This window comes from Tympanuchus pallidicinctus, unplaced genomic scaffold, assembly GCF_026119805.1.
Source record: "Tympanuchus pallidicinctus isolate F22 unplaced genomic scaffold, pur_lepc_1.0 scaffold13, whole genome shotgun sequence".
NCBI lineage: Eukaryota > Metazoa > Chordata > Aves > Galliformes > Phasianidae > Tympanuchus > Tympanuchus pallidicinctus.
The window spans coordinates 3870570-3882936 of record NW_026294648.1 but is presented as its reverse complement, the minus strand read 5'-3'; the positions used below and the strand labels follow the sequence as shown (position 1 = coordinate 3882936).

Sequence of the window (12367 nt, the reverse complement as noted above, 5' to 3'; positions counted from 1 at the left end):
ATTGTGTTTATTTTGCTCTCCAATATAACTCAAGACCCTGTCTGAATAGAAAAATTAATTATTTTTTATGTAGTTGGTTTTGAGTTCCTCAGGCACAGCACTTTGCAATTGCTTTCATTGCATCTTTCATTGTTCTTTACCACACCTCCAGGTTCTGAAGGTGGTTTTGAGTTTGACCTCACTCTGCCACAGTTTGTCACTCACCATTCCTTTCAATTGCACTCTGTGCATCATGCAGGCTGTTGACGAGAGCAAATAAGGGCTGAAATCTAACTCGAATTGCATCCCAGGCACATTGGTCTCAGCGTGGTTCAGTTTCTGTGCTGCTTTTCTTGTTATGTTAAAATGATTGGAATTGATCAGATTTCAATTTAAACTTTAAAAACTTGGCTTGGCATGTTCAGTGACAGCATTTATCGCTACAAATGCTTTTAAGCATGTTTATATACAATAGTTCCAGGATATAAATGATCACTATTTAAGATCTGTCAAGGGAAAAATCTTCCCACAACTAAATATGTAACATTGACATTTGAAATCGGAGCAGGCATGGTTACTTGGCTCACACTTGTGCTATCAGCTGCTCTCCGAGAAGAAAAAGGAGGAAACATTTCTGTGGCAGGTTAATTGCCGAATAACAAGCAAATTCTGTCTCCTGACACTAATTATTCTAAATAAAATCAAACTGCACAGAACCCCTATAATGAAGCCATTCTTTTCACAGAATAACTTTAGTCTAAGTGGAAGCAGAATTGCAATTGGCATATTTTGATGTATTGAAGCAGTTCAGGACTTCCATTCCAATTCACTGTGCGTTCCCCAGCGCCCAGGTGGAGGAATTGTTTGGAGCAAAGTGCAGGAGGTGCTCCTGCCTTCCTGAGACAGTTCCTCTGGTTTTTAACAGTTGACTCATGAGAGGAAGGAAGGAAGGGAAAGAAAAAAAAATGAAATAGGAGAGAGACTTAAACCTTGAAAGCTCTCTCCGAACCAGGCAGAGCTGTGATAGCTTCAGTGGATTGGGATGCAGGCTCCCCTTCTTTCTGTGCTGGCTTCTTGCTGGTTCACTGTACTGCAAGGGAAGGCCATTTTACCTCCACTGCAAACATCTGTATGGATCAAAGGCTGGTTTGCTTTTGTGTGTTTAGAACGCCACTTTATCCTTTAGCTCATCCCACACACAATGTTTGAGTTTATAACAAATTTCAGAAATGAGCCCGTGGGCATGACTATCATAGATTTATAGAATAAATTGACTTGGAAGGGGCCTTTAAAGGTCAGCTAGTCCAACTTCCTGCACTGAACAGGGACACTATAGCTCCATCATGTGCTCGCAGCCCGGTCCAGCCTGACCTTGAGTGTCTCCAGAAATGGAGCACCACCATAAACTGCCTTTATTCCATTAAACTTCTTCCTTATATCCAATCTAAAGCTCCTCTCTTCTTGTTTGAAACCATTTACCCCTTGTCCTGTCACAACAGATCCCACTAAGGATTCTGTCTCCTTCCTTCTCACAGCCTCCCATTAGGCTTCTCCAGCCTGCACAGCCCAACAGTTATGACATGTTCTCAGCTGAAATCAGCCAAAGGACATGGACTGTTGTGTCACTAGCATCTGATTCGGACCCACTGCTCCCCCATGAGCAAAGCCATCACTATAGTCTCTAGTCCAATACAAGCTGTTAAAGAAGGATGCAGCCACGTTGTGTGAGGTCTGTGCTAGGTGACAGAATCCCATGTTTGATCGCTGTTAGGATAGAAGTGATTGCATTTAGCATCAGCGCAAAGTCCACCTGCGGTGTGAAGTTGCTCTTTCACGTGATGTGTTTCTGTATTCCTGTGCAGAGCTGTGTACCCTGGACTGCGGCAGCCACGGTGTGTGTTCGAGAGGAATCTGCCAGTGTGAGGAGGGCTGGGTGGGACCCACCTGTGAGGAGCGCACCTGCCATTCCCACTGCGCTGAGCACGGGCAGTGCAAAGATGGGAAGTGTGAGTGCAGCCCCGGATGGGAAGGGGACCACTGCACCATTGGTAAGGGGGATTTGTACCTCTGTAAATAAAATGAATGACGTTTTAACCAGTTTCGCAAAGATCTGCCAGGGCCATCAGGACTCACGTTTTAGAAAAACGCAGAGCCAGCAATCAGAATGGCATTCACAGAATGGCAACAGCACAGTACTCTATTTAGAGGAAATAGCACCAAAGAATTAACTTTAAAAAAGAAAACCAAAAAACAAAAACAACCACACACACAAAGCATAGTTGTGTAGGTCCCTGCTTATCTCTAAGTTGCGCATGAACTTTGAGTCATGGATAAAATAAGGTTTTGAGAAAGTGTTGATTTTGAGAATTTGAGGTGTTAGGGATGAAGCTGTTGTTCAGCTTAAGTAATTCTTGCACTGTCTCTTGCCACAGCATTTGAGGATTCACACGTTTTACTTTGTTCTAGAGGTTTTTTTTTCCTGTAGCTGGGTTCTAACAGTATTTCTAGTAAATGCAATACTCTCAGATCTTTTCAGAAGTCATTTCTCTGCTGTAGAAATGTAATAGTTATATGTTTACTGAAATGCAAAAGGTTATTTTGAGAAAATCTAACAGTGTTTCAACCTAAAATGTCTCAGAGCAATATTATTCATAAACATTTTAATTGTTTATAAGCATAGCGTATCTAATTTTCAGAAGTAAACAGTGTGAGCTTTCATGTTTTCTTCCTGAATACAGTAGAATGTTTAATCTTTATCTTGATAATTTTAAGATAATTAATAATTAAGACAATTAATTCACTGACTCTAGAGTTTACTACATCAGATTTGCTAAATCTGCTTTTAGATACGCGAAGAAGGAACGGCTTACATTATCAGAGATTGTGTAGAGCAAATCCAGACAGGACAAACATAATAACAAAGAGAAGTAAAGCTTTGCATCACTCTTACTCGCAGTGTAGGCACTGCACACGTGGCCCAAGCTTCCTCTGCATGCTTGTCATCAAATGGAGAACAATCACAAGCGCAGCATGCTTTGATCACAGTGGTAGGAATAGATATGATTGCAGTAGAAGGGAGGCACTTTATGTCTAACCAACAGGTGGCAAGCCATAAGCAAACGCTTTCTGTCTTTTTCATATTGGTACAGAAGTTCAATCCATCTCAGTTTTGTTCTTTTCTTTTTTAAGCTCACTACTTAGATGCAGTTCGAGGTAAGTTTTTCCTATCAGCATTGCAAAAGAATAATGAAAAGATACAAAAGTATTGGGAATTAAGTGTTGTGTTATATGTTTTGTCTGAGCTTCTGTACTGTTAAGTTGCCAAAACAGATCAAATATTTGTTCACAGAGATATATGTATATACAAAGAGAGATTTACAGAAAAATATGCAGACTTTGTGCAGTTTTGTGCAGATTATGCAAATAATGTACTCAGCTCATTTGCAAAGTTATAGCAGCGTGCACATTATTCATGCAGACATCTGATGTGCTGCTACGTAAGTCAGATCTTTGTTCTTTCTTGCCATTGCAAAGTAGCAGAGGACTTGCTGGAAAAATTTGATCCTGTCTTCTGTGAGAAGAAAATATTTTTATTTTTTTGCCCGTTTTGTTTGATAGAGAGGGACCTGTTTATAAAAGCTGTCTTGGCTAGATGCGTGATAGAGTTCTCTTCAAATCGCTTGATACAAGGGTTAAATTTTGTGTTGTTTTGTTCATCTGATTCCCACGCCTTGCCTCAGGTCCTGCTTGGTCGTGGGAGTGTGAGTGCCTTCCCGTGCTTGGCTGCAGTCCCTCAGTCCTAGCCCTGCTGTGCAGAGCAGTGATGCACACTGCCCCTTACAGATCTGCCCCGAGCTGAAATATCAAACTAACCAATATTCCAGAAAGAGCTGAGTGCTTGGTATCTATTTGTTATTTCATTTCTTCAGAATTAGATGATGATAATAAAAACATGTAAGCATTCATTTGATTACATTTATAGTCTTAGACAATAACCATACACAACAGCAAAATATAATCGTGTACAAGACATGAATTAACTCAGTAGGATGGTAAATTGAAGTGGAAAAACATCCCCTCGCAAATCCTGTCCTTTCCCCCAGCTCACAAAAAGACAAATAATTGGGTTTTACAGTATGTCTGGTGGTTGCCAACCTCGAACTATTTTAGAGCAGTGAGTTCCAATGTGAGAAAACCATGCCACCTGTCTTCAGTTCCTCCTAGCGAGAGACTCAGACTCTCCTCTCTCTTTCCAGCTGTGATTGATAAACTGTCCAGAGAAGGGGGGAGGAGAAAGATGATGTGTCTGGTGTAAGGTTGTTAGGAGACATGCTGCATTCGGCCTTTAAGTCACATCTGCCAGACCAGTTATAGGCATTCTCCAGTCAGCCTCTCCCAAGCCTGAGGCCTTTTCTTTCTTCCTTGTCCTCAAAAGAAATTCTCTCTGGTAATACTTAAATGCTGATATTCACTCTCAAATACAAGAGAGCATTGAAATCCTCTAAATTCACGCTGGTAAACTGGAGCCCTCTTAGAAAGGATGCTGCTTGCACTGTTAATCTTATTGCTGGGCTTTATTCATTTTCCTTTGGCTCCATGCATGATAGGGCAAGGATTTGACAAATGTCTGAGCTGGCACTAGACTATGCAAGCAGATGGACATGTGAGTATGAATCCAAGAGACAGTTACTCAGTTACTTTTATAGGCAAGAGGTCTAGATGAGAATGTCCAAATTGCTATTGATTCAGAGTTTACAAGCATATAATCCAGGGGATACTGCAATCGCTGCTCCAGTTTTTATCTAGAACCAGCACCACTAAAGGGCAACTGTTTGTCACATTTGAATCAGCTCATTGAAAGAGGTAGAAATAGACATTGAAGGGAAACGCTGCCTCATTTTCCTTCTGTGGAAAGTCATTGTGTAGTAGAATAAACCAGACAGGCTTTTTCACATTCAGCTCAGTCTTTACAATCAGAATAAATAGATCACCTTGTTTCCCTGCAGCATATAGGATTATGTCCAAAAATGCCAGTTTGTCATTTAAAAATATTTCTCATGTATACCTTTGATATAAACATTGAGTATGTATATACATTTCCTGGTACACAACATTTTTTTCTATGTGTAGAGAAAGAGATTGACACAGCAGGCTGTTAAGTAACTTCTTACACATTTATTCACTTTTGCCTGTGCACAAAAAGTTGCACACTAAAAAAATCCTCACTCCTCAATGACAAATGATTCCTGGGCAAGTATAAGTAGGGATAAGTACAGGTATTTTTCCATATTCAGCCAAGAGTATGAATGTCATGCAAAGGAGCTGTATTGCTCTCTTTTTTAGGCAGCAAGGATTGAAGAATGTCGTTGAATAATTGCAACTTTACAGGAAGAGAAAAAAAACTCCTCAACGATTGTTTCTTTTTTCACTTTTTCTTTTTTTCTTCAATAGATGGCTGCCCAGGTCTCTGTTATGGAAATGGCAGGTGTACTCTTGATCAGAACGGATGGCACTGTGTCTGTCAAGTGGGCTGGAGCGGCTCAGGATGTAACGTTGTCATGGAAATGGTGTGTGGGGATAACCTGGACAATGACGGAGGTATGATACATAATTCATGGCTCTGTTTATTTGTCACATCCTCGATTCCCATTTGAATCTATAGTTTTGCTGTATGTTTTACTTTTCATCACAAAATATCAATGTTTTGTTTGTTTACTCGAGACAGTTGCTCTACAGACTTCATCAATGCAGTGACAGAATAGACCTTTTTGTTAGACGTTCTCCAAGGCAGAATTTATGTATGTGCCATACCTACCATCCTAAGGGTATTTTTACTTGGGTATTTTCTATAATATATTTAAAAAAAAAAAAAAAAATCTTTTAATGAGTAATTTCTTTCACCTTTCTTCCTTTCTTTCATCAGTGAATGGTTACCCCAATGAAAAACCCTCTGTTGCTCTTGGAAGCAGTGCAACTGTTTCTGATATGTTCTTTGCGATACCAGGCCGAGTATTGTGGGAAAAAAAGTTGACTCATTTGACTGGTGATGAGGATCTCTGGCTACAGAACGCTCCCTCTCAGGAAGCAGCGTTGTTTTTTTTTTCCAACAAAAACATCCAGTCTTTATTTCAGGCTTTCCAGAACAGCAGCAGTATTCCTCACAGGTTGTTCTCAAAATGCTGTTGCTATCTTTTTAGGAACACTTGGTTTACTAGACAGTCAAGGAGGACTGTTGCTTCCTCTGCTTTTATTTGTCCCCATTGGCTCACCCTGTACCTGGAGCTGAATAGGTTTCTTGGTCAGACTGTGAATGCATCTGCCCCAAATATGGTTGTGTTCTTCCTAAGACTTTCTACTGGGATGCATATTATTATACATCTCAGTATCTTGGGAGAGATCTCGTGCCTCAACGTTGTATCAGAACTTAGTATAATAATTATCTATTTTCTTCCAGGTCATTGATAAATTAAACTTGATTGAGAGCCAAGAACTGAGGTCACTGTGGGACCTCAATAGAAACACTGTGACTCAGTGCTGATTCCTCATTTACAGATATATTTTGAGACCTTCTGATTTTGTATCCTGTGGTCTCTAAGACCATGCTGTCCTTTGGCAAAGGCTTCCTCATTTCTGAATCCCATTCAAATTCGCCTTATACCTCTCTCATCCTTCCTTTTTTACCTTATTTCCAAGAGCACTGACAACCATGTCTCTGCCCACTCTCTCTGCTCCTCTATGCTAGTGTGCATCTCTCTTACACAAGGTCCCACAGCTGGGATCGCTGCCCCCCGCCTGCTTTCCCATCTGTCCGGTGCTCTCCCCTGCTGTCCGAGCCTCTGACTCACTCGTGTACATTCTTAAATCTGCCCACAAAAATCCTGTTTTCCCTGTAATGTATGTAAAGCATTTTCTGATACACTCTGAACTGGCTCCGTATAAACTGTGCTGTATTGTGATTTTCTATGCTTTATATTCAGCAGTAAAGGTGAGTTATTGAAAGAGTTGGCAGTCTTAACTCTAAATCTCCTTGAATTTGTCAGTTTAAGGCAGACACTTAACATCATTTCACTGCAGGTTTTAAAAGTAATTTTCTTTTTCTTTTTTAATGGTAACATAACATGTACTAGGACAGCTCTGTTGACGTTACAATTAGAGATAAGTACAGAGAGAAATATTTAATTAATTTGGCTAGTACAGATGGGCTAAATGTAATTAAGTTTTCTTCACAATCAATATTATATAAGAAAAGGAAAGAATATCTACATATTAAACCCACTTCTCTTTATATGTGAAATTCATGGGACCTGATCTGGACAAACATAAATTAGAAAAATATCCCTACAGTCATTAGAGCTATACCAGTTTTAATTTTACATGAAATCAGAAGCTGATTGCTATTGTTTCATGGTTTGTGTACTTCTGTAACCATAAAAACAAAATTGGGAAGGAGTTGTGACATTATCTGCTAAGTTCCTCACGCCATGAGGTTATGCCTTAGACTATGAGATCATTATGGTGGCATGATGAGTTCCCATCCATCAGGCTACATAACAGGTTTAGGCTCATAAAGGTGGAGCCTATTAAGTTTTTGCCTGCAGTTGTGGTATGCTAAGAGTGTGCACTTATTCAAGTTGCCAAAGTTCAGCTGGCAGGTAGTCACTTTGTAAGCAGTCAGTTATGATAGGATCACATACAGGCAGCAACACGTAGCCTAAAAGATTGTGCTCCAGACCTAATTTAGTGCCATGCATAGTCCAAATTATGGTATTCTTATCTAGAAAAGGTCTTATTTATTGCAGTCATGTTTAAATCAAGCATTTTTGTATCAGCTGTTATGAGGTGTTTCGTGCTTCGAGTCTTTAGAAGGAAGTTACAACCAAATCTGTGGTAGCATTGGACAAATGCTATTTCAAACAAACTGTAATTTCAGTACTTTCAACAACTTCAAATTTGCAGTTGCTCAGCATGATAATTTTGTGTAGATTTATTATATAGTACTTTCTGAGACTGAAAACCTGACATTGTTACTATATCAAAATACGTGGTAGAAAAAAATATTTTATTATAAAAATGGAAGAGTTTAAGTGATTCCATCTTCAGAGATTAAATAATCTCATTTGTTAGGCGTGAAGAAGTATTAGCATTATATATTATATATATTATATATGTGATCTGTAGCAATGGCACAGAAGTTTTAGGGAGGAGGAAGCCTTGAACTGTTTTTGTAAGACCTGCTATATTAAAGGCAAGCCACAAGTGTGCTCATGTGCATCCCAGCTCTGCAGGCACTGAAACACTGAGTTCCACACCAGGGCAGTTGTTCCTGATGGTGAAGTTAAACACATGCAGACCCATCTTCAGGGAGATGTTTCTTTTAGAGCTCTGTTAGTATGCTCAGTACTCACACCCTGACTGTATCAGAGCTGTACTGTTCCTTCTCATCACTCTCTGTTAGCTTTTCTCTCCTTGCAGAGTTAAGGGCATGTTTACCTGTTCAAATATCACTATAAATACCACTGGAAAGGTCTTAGCATTATAACAGATGTGCAACGACATGGTTTGCACTTGCTCTTGTGGAGTACATCTGCAGTCTGTTAGCACAGTGATGTCCATTAAATAACAGCAAGACGTCAAGACGTCCTTTACAGTGGGGTGTGCCTTTCCCCTGCTGCAGATTTCCTCAGCATTGCAAGTTCCCCATTTCTTTTTCTCACTCTTTTGTTATCATGACTGACATGATTTCATTTTCAATTTATAAGATGAGCATTCTGCTCCTTTGAGCAGGTCATTTTCTCTTGTCCTGCCATTGTCTTCTACTCTCTTTGGAAGCTTTGGTAGCTCCAAAGGTGAGCATCAGTGTCCCATGGCTGCAGAGCCTGAGTGCTGGGATGTGTGAAGAGCTGGGCACCATCCCACCACCAGCTTGCCAGACACTCTTCTGCTCTTCTTACCTGTGCTTACCTTGCTGCTGCACATGTGGGTCATCGTTACAACCTCAAAGATACAGCCTGTCATTCCCTTGAATTCCTTTGATACTGATCTCTGTTTTAAATTTTCTTGGATCACTTTTCATCATTTTTTTTTCTTTCCTGGATCAATCTTGACTGTTTGTTTTTAAGGAAAATGCTATTTACTGCAAGCATTGAATTCCCTTCCAAATACCCCTTCAGTCACTTCAGACAGTTACTGTAGCATTCTCCAGGCTTTTCCAAGCACAAGAAAACACGTGAGTCAGCACAGCCTTTGGTAGATAGCCATCGCTGCTAAAATATTGATGTATTCCTGACCCATCCATTGGTATTTTAATAACCTATCTGTCACAGGGATATTGAGTCTGTATATAAGTAATATGCTATTATTACACAATATAAATAATACTGATGGGAATGGTTTTTGCTGTTGCTGAGCAGCGAGGGCTCCCCAGGGATGCTTTTTTCTGAAAATATGATGTATTTGCACTCTGCTGCGTGTGGAAGGCCAAACAATACTCCTGCCCATTGAACAGAGCACTGAACAGCCTTTCCTGGGACATAATGTTGAGTTTCCAATGTCCTTACACAACAGCAGTGTTCTCAGTTAACAGCCTCACTCTTTGCTGCATTCTACGTATTACAGCTGAAATTTGGGGAGATGTTTGGATTAATGCGTTACAAATAAGTCTCATTAACGTTGCTGCTGCCTGGTCTCTTCCAAAGTTCCTCTTTGATCCACTTCACCCAGATTCCTGGCAACCCTAATTGGGCTTAACTGAGCCTGTGGTGAAACAAGTTGGCACAGGCATTGTTTAAAGCTTATTTGAAATCTGTAAAAGAAAGCAAATGTAAGTTGAAGACTCCTGTGGATTTTTCTTCACAAACAACGAAAGTGTTGGACAATTGACTACATGAGTTTAATTACTGAAAAGCTCAAATCCCTCAAGACCTGGGAATTTCAGCATTGAGTTTTTTACACTGTTGTGAATAAGGAGTTCAGCGAACAAAATCTGTTTACTGAAGGGATAAACTTGCAGCTCATTTTGCTTTCTGTGAAAATGTTCTGGAGGTTTGTTCTCAGAGCTCCATCCCTGCCTTGCCCTCATCAGGATTGGTATGGAGAATGAGAGCACTTACACAGGCACCACTGGGTCACTGCAGCAGAGAAAGCAAAGGGCACTGGTGCTGTTTGTATTAAATACAGTACACTGTTTGGGGATGGTCTTGATTTTCATGCGAGTGAGCACATATGTCTCTTGGTCCATGTGTTTGGGAGTATCCCTGTGTACATGTGTATGCATGTATGAGCATACAGGCTGCTACGTGCAGCATTCTGGTTTTCACAGTAAACACAAAACTTCAAACCTAAATAGAGAACATTAGCAGTGCCTTCTCCATGTATGAAAAGGCTCGAAGAGATGAGAACTGTGCTCTTTGAACTTTAAAGCAGAAGAATTGCAATTTTTATTACTATTTGCATTTTGCTTGGCAGCATTTGATAATGGGGACAGATTATTAAAATCTGCAGTAGCCTAGTAATGTGGGAAGTAGAATCCAATTGAATTTGGCATTTCCATATCCAGCCAATAAAACCTCTGAGTGGTTTAATAGAAAAGAAGCTGTGGTGAAAGTTACTGCGCTTTGCATTATTGAGCTGGGGAAGGGACCAGTGCTGCAGTGGGAACTGCTTTGTTCTTTGCTTCCTTCTCAGTGACCTTCCCAGTGCCTCTCCAATGTCTTCATGGTATTCTGCCACCTGGAAACCAATTGTGAACACCGATACATTTTCAGCATCATGTTGTTGCAACACAAATTGAAAGTAATTCAGGGGTTTATGGAAAGATTCACAAAGCCAAGAGTTTAAAAGTAGGTGGCATGGAGATGTGAATGCCGTGCCTGAAATATTTCACTTGTTCCGTGGTCTTGCTATTGGATTTTATGTTAACAAGTGAGATGTCACCTCAGCTGACAATGTACCTTTTTGTTTTCCAACCATTACTGTATCTTCTTGAGCTGTTAATACAGATTACGTGCTCAAATACAAACTATATAAAATACAGTTATTGTGAAGCATTCTCTCAAACCTGACAAGGAAATAGTTATATTGCTGGGAAGTAAAGAGGAGGGTCCATAGCTTCATTCCCAAGTTAGGCAGGTGCTGAGGGTGCTCCTCCATGTAGAAGAGAGATTGCTGCATAATCCATACATTACAGAGTGTGCTGTACTCAGCACACACAGAACCCTCAGTGGCTGCAGTATGAAAGAGGTGAGAAGGAATTAATTTCATCACATTTATGTATTTTTTTCCATCATATTGAGTACAAAATACTTGTGTAAGCAAGAAAATGCATTGTTTTCTTTTTTTGTTGAACAACATTGTGTGATTCCATTGACACAAACTTCCGACACAATAAATATTAATGTTATTCCTTACTGAACACTTCCTGAAGGGATCCTTCTCCCAGCAAGGAAATGAGCAAACCTCATCCTAGCACTGCTACAGCAGCACAGAGAGGAGTGGTGAGGCTGAGAACAGAACAGCTTGTTTTGGCATGCTCTGCCTTCTCTTTGAAGTTGCTTAAATTATTTAAGAGTGCCATGAAGCACTTTTTATCCTCAAGTTGGTCTTTGTGGATTCTGTTTTAGCAATAATGTTAGAAGTATTTTGACTGCCTAGTTTATTTACTTTTTTTTTTTTTTTTTAAAGAAAGGTCTATAATTACCTTTTGCATACAAAGCAAAATGCCTGGAAGTTGTGAACATGTAATTCTTGCCACCTCTCGAATTTGAAATTTGTCTCACCAAAATCTGAATCACTTTGTTATATAATCTGTACTGCACTGTGAAGGTCCCTGACTGCCTTTTATGTCAGATAAATTTGAAAATGCTAATAGCAAACTAGAGTCATTTACACCCCTGTAATACATCCTAGCCTACACCTATGCTGTGACGCACTGTTTGTAATTGACAATAAAAACTCCAGTATACAGAGTCCCCTGCTGTATGAATTACAGTTTCTGCTGTTTGCAGTGGTTTGTTCATACTCCTTACCTTTGTCTCCTGAGATCTAATAGAAACCCTGCTGTTTTCTTAACACGCTAAGTTTTTTAATAGTTTGTTCCTGATCTGAAAACTTAGCACACACACACAAAAAAAAAGCACAAACAACTGTGACCATTGGTTGAGTACTGAAAATTATGTGTGTCTGCTATTTCCAAATGAATGAGTTTATAAGTGAGATATTTTTTTCCCGTGTTATTCCCATGGATTAAAAATCTGTTTAAATAGGATTGACTTGTTGAGAACAGTATCTAAACATGCATTTGCTAATTCCTTTTATTGGGTATGATGCTGAATTATGGTAGTAAATGACAAGAAGATGGCTAAAGAAAACCTTTGCAGGAGACAGAAATTTC

The 12367-nt window shown here is 39.7% G+C and overlaps 1 protein-coding gene across 7 annotated transcripts in view; it reads left to right on the top strand.

The window, feature by feature from the left end:
• The window catches only part of TENM1 (teneurin transmembrane protein 1), an 823045-nt gene that overhangs the window by 727134 nt on the left and 83544 nt on the right, over positions 1-12367 (top strand). For 6 of the 7 annotated variants that reach the window (XM_052673651.1, XM_052673645.1, XM_052673646.1 and 3 more), the window contains 3 exons: positions 1842-2027; positions 3169-3192; positions 5431-5577. In XM_052673651.1, coding sequence (XP_052529611.1) covers positions 1842-2027; positions 3169-3192; positions 5431-5577 — 357 coding nt within the window. The remainder of the gene's footprint in view (positions 1-1841; positions 2028-3168; positions 3193-5430; positions 5578-12367) is intronic. The other variant, XM_052673650.1, reaches the window with a different exon arrangement.